The sequence below is a fragment of the Telopea speciosissima genome, chromosome 2 (genome assembly GCF_018873765.1).
Source record: "Telopea speciosissima isolate NSW1024214 ecotype Mountain lineage chromosome 2, Tspe_v1, whole genome shotgun sequence".
NCBI classification, from domain to species: domain Eukaryota; kingdom Viridiplantae; phylum Streptophyta; class Magnoliopsida; order Proteales; family Proteaceae; genus Telopea; species Telopea speciosissima.
The window spans coordinates 20,608,629-20,619,146 of record NC_057917.1 but is presented as its reverse complement, the minus strand read 5'-3'; the positions used below and the strand labels follow the sequence as shown (position 1 = coordinate 20,619,146).

At 42.6% G+C, this 10,518-nt stretch overlaps 1 protein-coding gene across 1 annotated transcript; it reads right to left on the bottom strand.

Moving 5' to 3' along the window:
• Positions 1–6,034: 6,034 nt before the first annotated feature.
• LOC122650541 (RNA polymerase-associated protein LEO1-like) lies at positions 6,035–9,982 on the bottom strand. Its single transcript, XM_043843945.1, has 4 exons — positions 9,098–9,982; positions 8,921–9,031; positions 8,116–8,455; positions 6,035–6,549 (listed from the first exon to the last, which is right to left on the bottom strand). The coding sequence occupies exons 1-4, from the start codon at positions 9,800–9,802 to the stop codon at positions 6,035–6,037; spliced, it is 1,671 nt and encodes a 556-aa protein (XP_043699880.1). The 5' UTR covers positions 9,803–9,982.
• Positions 9,983–10,518: the final 536 nt, after the last annotated feature.

Genomic DNA, 10,518 nt, shown 5'->3' with positions numbered 1-10,518 from the left:
AAAAAAAAAAAAAACAACATACCAGGGGAGGTCCACGACGGGTGCGGACCACAGGCAGGGGCGACCTCGGAGAAGAGCAGGCGTGACCTCATGAACCACAGACGCAGCCTCACAGGTGCGACCTCAGGAACCACGGGTGCGGCCTCATGTGCACGAGCGTGGCCTCACAAGCGTGGCTTCACAGGCGCGACCTCACAACCACGGGCGTGGCCTCAGACTGGCCCGGCCTCGGACAAGCGTGACCTCCTCAGGTGAGGAACAGACGAATCAAGTGGGCACAGACCCCAAACATGAACCAAAAGACGTGGCACGAATGACGGGCACGAGGTCGAAGCACAAGATTGAAGCACGAGATCGAGGCATGAAGGGAAGGGCGTGAAGCACAACGAGCATGAACACAAAGTTAGACAAGCCACCAAGCCAACCAAAGGCCAATGGCCAAGAGAGGGAGAGACTAGAAGAAAGCATGGAGGGGGCAACATTGTTCACTATGGCCCAAGAACAAACACTTGGGGGGCACAAAGAATAGTGAACAAAGTCCAAGGCAAAATCAAAAAGCAAAAAGCTAAAAGTAAGAAAGAAATGAGAAATGAAGAAAAGTGAAAAGTGAAGAATGAAGAGAGAGGAAAGAAGATATATCTACAAAAAAAGAAAAAAGAAGAGAAAGAATGGGAAAAAGACAAAAAGGTTTAAGAGGAGGGGTTTGAACCCACAACCTCTCCCACTTCACCAAAGGATTCGCCGATACACCCTCCAAGAAGAATGTATTTGCGGCAAACCCCTTATTGATACAAAAGTGCAAAGGATACTCTCTTGGACACTCTGATCCAAGAGAGTAGGGGGCAAATGATAAACCCAAAATCACACTGACCAATCGGGAGCTGCCACATGTCCCGATCCAAGGAGGTGGGCCGCCCCGAGCCCGGCACGGCCTCACAACCACCGACGCGGCCTCACAGGCGCTGCCTCCCTTCCACGGGCACAGCCTCGCGAGGGAGGACCTCGGGCATAGATCGGACCTTGGACGAAGATCGAAACCCAAGACCAGGCTACTACCACCGCCATCAGCAAGACATACCCCATTTCAAGGACACTAGGCCACCACCTACTAGCCACATCGTCCCAGATAAACTCAAACACCAAGGACCTTATCCAACACGTATAAGCGTCTATCTAATAAAGACATCAACCCTACTGGGACACTACCTCCCATAGGGAGGCAACCAACTAAGGAAGAACCCTGCTACCCAGGGACTCTATCAACTACAAGGACTACTCGTCATCGACTGGAACTCTCCACACCGCCACACTCTACTATAAAAGGGAAGGTACTCTATCCCATTAGATCATCTTAACTCATCTTGAATATCTTGAATTCTATTATTCATCTGTTTGCGCAGAGAGATCTAACTTAGGCATCGGAGAGTCCTAGGCCGGAACCACACAGGTTCTCCTTTGTAACCCAGGTCCTTTTGCAGGTTACAGCACTCGAAGGGACCACCGGATGATTTCTTGACGCAACATGTACTAACATGTGTTTCTATACTCATATAAGAGAGTTCCTTGGTTTTGACTTAAAGGCATTGAACTCACCTCTTATAAATGTTGCTAAGACTTAGCATCACTCTAAAGTGGGTTGAGCTATAAAAAGAAAAATTGCTCCTTTGCTGCAAAGGAGCAATTTTTTTTTCTCTCTTACCCTTCATGCTTGTTTTTTTGGTTTCATAACTGAAAGCATAATTACAAATCCATCTATCTTGCCCTAAGATAATTTTGAAAATTTTTTTCCTTGTTCTTTTTTGTGGTCCCTTGGCTCATACTTGTTTGGTTCCTTGTGCTCTCAAAAAATAAAAAAGGAAAAATTACAAAACGGGTGGGGTGGGTGGGGGGGGGGGAGGGGAAGATGTTGTCCGGTACATAATCCATTCCTTTGTTAATCACAAATGAAGCCGAGTAGTAAAAAATTAAAGATCAATCCCTCTTTGCCCTTATTATGAAATGGCTTCCATTAAGGTCCATTGTTGGGCACCCATAGGCTTAAATAGGGATGCAAGTGGACTAGGCTGGGCTGGGGGCCAACAATGTTCCTACTCCTTTGAAAGCTCATTTGCTAGACTATTGATGGCTCTCGGTGTCCATAACAAGGTTGGTCACAACTGGACTTGAATAACTCCCTTAATACTGGCCCTGTTCATTAACTGCATCCTCATTATTTAGATATCTGGAAACGGAAAAACACTTCTTTTCATCTCCTACACACTGCTTCTAGTTCGGCTGGACCATATCTGATCGAGTTGGTTCATCCTTACAATTCATTTCCTTCACGCGGACTTTTTTGGTAAGTAAGGTTCGAGTGTTTGACAATATCCTACCTAGGAGTGTTAATCGGTCCGGCCTAAAGGTCCCCACACCATTTTCACCCATTTAAGTAATCGGGCCTTGTAGGCCAAGGCATGGATATGTGTCTATTCAGTCGGTTGATCGGTCATTATTGATCCATAATTAATCTCAAGATAATCAAGCTAATTGAGCTAATCGACCTATAATTAGACTTTAAATGGACTAATTGATTAATCGGGATTATCTAGAGAGAGAGAGAGAGAGAGAGAGAGAGAGAGAGAGAGAGAGAGATTTTTCGATGTACTCTACAACTCACGGTGCTAGCAGCATAGGGAGGAAGGGAAATGAGCGATACCCTAAAGTACTATAATGCTCTAATTTTCAAAAGGGGCTTCGTTTTCTGTAGGGGAGCATGGCCCCTACGCATGTGCATAGCAATGAGAACAGATATTGGCATCATGGTAGGCGGGGTGGTCACTCCCCCCTCTTTATGTCTGGGCATGGCCGGCACACTCCCACTCAGAGAACTTTTATTATTTACAAAATCAGCACACTTTTGTTGTCACACCCCAGAACCACCCCCTGGGAGGATCCGATGGTTGGCCCGAATACCCGAAGTATTCAGACACCTCCAGGATCCAAATGCAGTAAATACAAGTCACAAGCAAAATAAAGTTTAAAATATAAACTTGGTTTCACTATCAGAGTGCGCCCAAGTTGTAATATTTACAGAAAGTTCCAGTTCTCATGTTCACTTACTAATCCCTACATTCGATTACATTTTATACACATTTCCCAAAAGGAAAAAGTAACCTACCTAATATCTACAATGGATTTTCATCCAACAAAAGAATGTAAGGAAAGACAAAAAAAGAAACAGAAAAGTCAGTCTACATCGCTTGTCCCTATTCCCCCGGGACACCTTGATCGTCTTGATAATAGGGGTCACACCCCTCTTCGTCCATATCAGCATGCATACCATCACCATAACCCTCTGGCTTGAAGTTATCCTCCCTGCCACCATAATATCCACCTGCAGGATCATCTAAAAAGAGAAAATTCCACAGGGGTGAGTTCCACCGAGCCCAGCAAGTAAAGGATAGACCACACACACACACAAGCATGAATCCTAAATGCATGGGTTCAATTTTAATCTTAATTTCCACCTAACAAGCAATGCCTAAGCCACTAGGTCAATGCTATGCCAACAACTCGGGAAACAATCTCGGTTCCTTCTGCACCTCCCCGAGATGTAACCTCAATTGTTGTATGGAGCCCACACCGATCGTTGGTGTTATATATCTCCCCGTGGGTAGACCTCGATAGTCATAGCCTGGACCCCATCCCGGTATGTACTCCTCGGGATAAGGGGCTATGATCACCCAACACCTGAACCCCTGTTGGTAAGGGTTGTAGCATCAAGGAATGACATCCCTAGCCATATGCAATCTAAATGGCATAGTACGAGGTGTATATTGCTCCCACATCCCATACTACAACACACCATACCTCTCATTTCCAAGCCGACTACGACATCTATTCTAACACAAGCATTCATATAGCATATCATTCCACATCACATCGTTCACATTCATAAGTCATAAACAATGAAATCAATAAATATCATAAATAAGACAGGAATGTAAATATGCAAATGATTCCTAGCAAACATATCTAAGAATGAAATAAACATTCTTAAAAGCAATCAAAGCCTATTCCCACTTACTTTGTTATAATTGCAGTTGTGGTGTCGGGTTATGCTTCGAGTCGATTGTCGTTACGATTCGACGATCGAAAGGTAAAGTCCTAAGAATATTTAACCACACATAGTGTTAGAAGGTGTCTAAACTTATGCGGAGTCCTAGGGTTACCTTGGGGTGAGGTTAGGTAAGGTCCAAGACTCATCCAAGTGCTTGACAGCAACTCAGGATGATGATGCAGTTGACCGGGACATCATCCTGAGATAACAGTAGGTAAACAGACTGAGACAGCATTCTCTGGTGGATGTACCAATCGACTAGAACTCCCACTAGAGATTGTACAGCAACATAGTAGGGCCAAAATTCAGGATTTTGATGGGGGGTTTTTGGTCGGATCTCATCCAATTGGTCAGGGGATGATGTTCACATGACCATTTCCATGAGGTAGACCCATATTATGATCCAAATGCATGAGGAATTAGGGATTTTGAAGATGGGTACAGCCATGGTTGAAATTCCTTGATTTCCAATCAGTATAACAGCCTCCTATAGCTGAATCAAGAATTAAATGCTTTAATTCAATCATCAAAGCTGTGAAGAGGTTAGCAACAAGACTGACATAGGGGTAGGGTTTAGGATTTGAACATACATGGGGTAATTGTTTTAATTTCTGAAATTTCTAAACCAATTAGCTAAAGAAAAACAGTAGAGAAATCAAACTCATGGTTTAATCTCTGAAACTGACTTTGTATAATTAAAAGATAGAATTAGAAGAGCAAGAACTCATCTAGCTTGAAGTCTACAGGAAAAAGGAATGAATCCAACAATGGATTCATCAATATATGTATAAAAAACTGAAGGTCTTCCCTTTGATTCAGCAAGAGATTGGACATGAGAAGATGATCTAGGGTGATTAGAGGTGATAAAAGTGATGATTTTACCTTAGGATGAGGGTTGATCAAGGTAGCAGCCCCCTTTCGGCCTTCCTTCTTCTTCTTCTTCTCTTCTTTCTTCGTTTCAGTCGGTTAGATTAGAAGAGAAATGAATAGAGTCTTAGGGTTTTGTTTTATATAGTTTGTTAAACAATTATATAATGTTTTGTTGGTTAGTGGGTTAGTTTGTAAATAATCATGTTTAAAGCCGACACTCACACATGTGGATTGATTAGTGGGCCCCGCGTATCCAAAGTATTGGGGAAACATTCTAACTAAATATTTGGGACGCGGCGGCGAGATCCCCGACTCAAAACACTGGGCCCCGTACTCCCGAGACCAAAATCTGGGGTGACACAAATCTCTAGTCGATGAAGTAATCGACCAGTGCCATCAACCAGTGTTTGCTGTCCTTGTTATCTTTGTGTCGGGATACCCGAGTGTCGGTGTTTTCTTGCACACAAATACAATTCCAGCATTATTCATATGCCAAAAATATCCCAAGGCATGATTAGAGTCGATTACCATAATTTATACTTTGAATTATAAATTTCGTAATTGTATGGGGGAGGTACGCGTTGTTTTGCCGGCAAGCGACGTGTTACCATCGGGATTCCTTCTTCATCTTCTACTCATTCAAACATCAATCAATACTCCATAATGCACACGGTGCCACGACTTTGGGTTCCGGATCTACATCTAGATTCGGGTTAAGGTTCAGGTAAAAAATATGCCAAGCCATAACATTTGTAGCAGGGGCTTAATTAACTTGGAAACCCTTTGCCGGTTCAACTAGGCGAAAAATATCACTGACCTTTTATTTATTATATATATATTTTTTTTGGGGGAGGGGGGTTTTGTTTGAAAATACATAGAACATGATACCATATACATCATGCCCTGCTACAAAAGGATATTGTTTGTCCCTAAAATTTTGAAGTTCCAACCAAACATCCCTTGGATCAACTCTTTTCTTAACCTAACACCTTTCAAGAGCTTTAGACTACTAGCCTCCACTAGAAAATGCCAAAGATTTGAAGAACCAAAAATTAGCTAGATCGGCTATGAGCATACAACTTCATCAAAGAGTTCCTGCAACAATAATCCCAAGATGGCAAATTCGATCTCAATCGCCATCTCACTAACTTGCTCTTGGCATCTCTTCCATTCTTCACCCTCCCTTCTCAACTCCAAATCAACCATCATGTCTATGGTGTCTGATTCCACCTCATTCCATGCCTCAAATCTCTTGCTCACATTGTTGATCACCACCTCCTTATCAATACCATCAATATTATCTTCATTCCTTCTTCTTCTTCCTTCCTCAGTGATCAAGTCTAATATGAGTCGCTTCATATCCCCTGTTGTCTTCTCTTTCCCCTTCCCCTTTCCCTCTTTAAACCGCCCGTATACTGATTCAACAAAAGTATCTTTATTATTTTCAGCTTCTTCATCATCACATTCTTCTTCTTCTTCTTCATCATCTACCTCCAACATTCTCTTCTCGAGCTCAATGGGATTTAAATCTACAAGTCTTTCAAATCTTCTCAGTTTGTGCAAAAGTTGTTGCTTTGGTCCTGTAATGGAAGAAAACCAATACAAAACACTTTGTTTTAGATTAATTTCCCAGAAATTAAGAAAAAAACATAGCTTATACTAAATGTCACCATGATAAGCCTTATACTTGGGTTGTATTAATAAAAAAAGGGGCGTATCTAGTGCACAAGGCTCCTGCCATTGCGGGGTTTGGGGAAAGTCATAATGTACGCAACCTTCCCCTGTTTTCTTGGAAAGACAGTTTCCAAATTCGAAGCTGTGACCACTTGATCACAGTGGAACAACCTTTATCATTGCACCGAGGCCCGCTCTCTTGGGTTGTATTAATGCTTTAAGTTATTATTCTATCACAAAAGAGTGAACATAGGGAATGGGCTGGGCTGGCTTGGGTGTCAATACGTGACCAACACAATCAAAGAGACGGAGATTGAGTTGGTCAATAAGGGTTGAGAGCTCCCCAACAAGTATCACAGTTGCAGTTGGTGGACATACACGTCACGGCCTGTGCACTGTACTTGCGAGAACCATGTGGGTGATGGTAAACCCCTTTATATACCATAATGTAACAAAATAAAAAAGGGGCGCTGTTCTTGTGCCGTAGCACAGCTTCCGCCCAGGCACATGGGGTGGGCGTAATGACCATCCTGTTCCCCTGCATAAGCTGCCCATGTGCCTAGGTGCAGGCTGTGCTACGGGACAGAGAACATTCTGCCAATAAAAAATAGAGAAAATTTTATTGTGGGGAAATATAGCACCCAAACCTAGAAATAGAGGAAGGCGAAATGACTATCCCACCCCAATGAAAGACCAAAAAGACTGCCAATGATTCCGTGTGTGTTCTCAAATAAGGGGGGCTTTTGGTCATTTTGACTGGACATTTATGCCCATTGGATGTCCATGAAGTGCGTCTCGCACACTTGCATGACTGTGCATAGAATCTTTTTGTTATTAAAAAATTAAAGGGAAAAAGTGCAATGCTCCCAGACACAGAGGGGGAGGGCAAAATGACAACCCTATGGATGCTGCCGCATGTGCTTCCATTGGTCCTGTGCATAGGGGCCATGCTCCCCATAGAGAACTCTTGCCCAAATTAAAAAAAAGGTTTAAGAACACTAACCGGTTGTGTTCTAGGCATGGCTCCATTGCCTAGATAGACTAACCGCCTAACCCCCTTGGAAAATGAACACCTTACTCTCATGAAAAGGCAAAAATCCCATGGAACAAGATAGTTAGGTGATTATGAGTGCAATTGGTTAACGTTCTTTTTCCCTTAAAATAAAAAATTGTTAAACAAAAATTTCATATACGGCCGTACATGATGCATTATAATGCTTTTAAAGAGTACACTGTTGACTGTCCCTTTTCTCTATCCAACAGTTGCACGCATAGTCATGTACCATGCATTGCCACGTATGGAACCTTTTGTTAACATTTTTTTGGTTTTTTTTTTTTTTTGGTGAGATAGTAACTATTTATTCTTGGTTACTAATGAAAAGGACCAATCAAACCAGGAAACAAATAAGAGCATCAAAACTAGAAAAACAGAATGCATTAAATTATTTGATAATAATTAGGAATTGACGTACTCTGAACGATGGCAAAGCTGCGCTCGAGCGCATCATCATCATCGTAACTATGCTCCTCCTCCTCCTCCTCTTCAAATCGACGGTGGTTGTGGTCATCCATGTTCAACTCTTCCCCTTCGCTTTCCTCAAGGTCAGAATCTGACTGATGGTGTCGGTGGTCACCGTCATCGCTGTTGTTGTTGTTGTTGTCTCCCTCGTTGTCATCATCATCAACGTCGGTGTCGAAGGGCTGGTCCAACACACACACGGGGCTGCATTGTTCCTTCTCTTTATTCTCGTACTCCTTCTTCCTTACGCAACTCTGCCTACCTCCTTCACTTCCTTCTTCCTTGTGCTTCACCTGTATCACATTTTCCCAATTTAGTGATTAACCAAACCTCTCTCTCTCTCTATGTGTTTATTTTAATTTAATCAATTAACCCTCTTATAAATAAGGGATAATTAACTATTTCTCTGAATTCTGAGAACACTTTGAGACAAACCCTATTGGCCCCTCCCTCCTGTTCCTCTTTTCCGATTCTGAAATGATTTTCCTGCAAAGGCGTGATCAAAAAAGGTACAATTCGTAGATAATCGAGAGAGTTAGAGACAACTGTTCGACATAGGTGGGCACGTGAGCTGACTTTATTACCCTTTCAAATTTAGAGCATAAGAATCCCCATTGTTAGATGGAGAGCTTAACCGAGTCGACTCCGAGTGATGATTTGGAAACGGTCACCATTGTCCAATTTTGGTTTTCCCCACACCATCGAAACGATCAAATGCCTCTCAAGGATTTATTAATACAGAAAAAACAAAGACATACCTCTTTTATGTGGCATCTAGGAGACGTCGCCGGAGACCCGAATTCCGGCGTTCGCTGACCATCGGAGGGGCTATTTCGAAGGGAGAATCGGAAGGGACTCGAACAAAATGCCTGGTCACAGGAACCACAATCTCCTTTGTTGCTCACATTCGCAAGAAACTCCATCTCTTCTGGGACCTCGTCATCAGACCTGCTACTTGAAGTCTCCAAATCTTCAGATTTGTCTTCGTTACTCTCAGACCAAATACTGCTAACTCTGCTGTTACATGAACACGATAAACCCATCTCTGAAACAGCTCTGTTCCCCTCCAAAGTCTCCCTTTTTTCTTGATCTTGTCGCTTCTCCATTGCAAATGCTTTGCGCCCATCAGACGAATCCCACCTCAAGATATCCTTAACCGAAACTCTCATCTTGTTCCCTTTTATTTGTGGACTTTGATTCCTCTTGCAGAGGTTTATCCTCTTCAATATCGATCCGAAGAACCCAGAACACAGATTCTTACCAGTGGCTTGGGGTTTAGAAGAAGATGGCTGCTTCTGAATCCGGAGAGCAGCTTCAAGCAGAAGGGCTGCTGTTCTTGATGGAATATGAACGAAGAGCTTATTCGAAGTTCCACCACATGGGCTTCTCAGTGGGGAAGAGAAATCGAACAGAGGGGATTTTCTTAAGTCCGGAGAGTCATGGAAGGAGAAAAAGCAAGCATTTTTACAGAAGCTAGCAGGGAAAGTGGAGTTGCCAGAGATGGGTTTTCGCCTCTTAACCTGTAGGTGGTCTCTAGTTACAGATCTTTTCAGCTGGCAACGTTTCTCTTCAATGTAGTTCTGTAGAACGAAAGGTTCTTGATCTTCGCATATGAGCTCATGTAGATGTTTATGAGCCATGTTCTAATCTCCCAAAATAAGAAACAGGGGAATGAAATAAGTTGCAGAAGCTTCAAATCACTCTAAGGTAAAACTTCATGGAATAGTTGAAGAGATTTCAACTGAAAATAATGAAAAAAAATTAGGAACAAAAAGGTGAACAGAAACCCAGAGAGAAGGAGAGTAAAAGAAAGGAGGGAAAGAATGACCGAATGAAGAGACTTCGTATTTGAAATTCGAGTTTACAGTATCGAGGTACGAGAAAATATACAATAAACAGAGCAATTGAGGAAATACGTGATGAGAAGAATTGAATGGTTTTAAAGCGTGGAGAGAAGAAAGGGGTTTTGTTTGAAATTTACAGAGAAATGCTTAACGTAATTTACAGTAAACCCAGAGACACGCATACTCTCATGTCTCACTGCTCCTTTTTCAAGTAATTTTACAGAAGTCACAGAGTAGAGAGTACTCAACAGAGAAGTCTCCCTCCCTCTGGCTTCAAACCTCGACTTCTCCCTCTCGGGTGTCTCGCGCTTGCTCCTCTGTCTACAACTAACTTCCCCACCAGACTAATTAATTTCACTGCAGATTGTATGTCTACTGCTCCTATTGTACCATTGGGCATAGATACATTGGTTAGTTTCTTTTTTCCTTTCTTGGTATTTGGGAAATTTTTAAATTCTAGTGCCATTTGGACTTGCCACCATCTGCCTGCCACCTGGAATAGATGATGGATG

Bases quoted from the DNA above. Each gene is read 5' to 3' on its own strand.
- LOC122650541 (XM_043843945.1), bottom strand. From the start codon at position 9,802: ATGGCTCATAAACATCTACATGAGCTCATATGCGAAGATCAAGAACCT. The intron at 9,032-9,097 runs GTCCCAGAAGAG...TCCTGTGACCAG, and splicing joins GTAGCAGGTCTGATGACGAG to GCATTTTGTTCGAGTCCCTT. The intron at 6,550-8,115 runs GTACGTCAATTC...CTTCCATTACAG, and splicing joins CAGCTTTGCCATCGTTCAGA to GACCAAAGCAACAACTTTTG.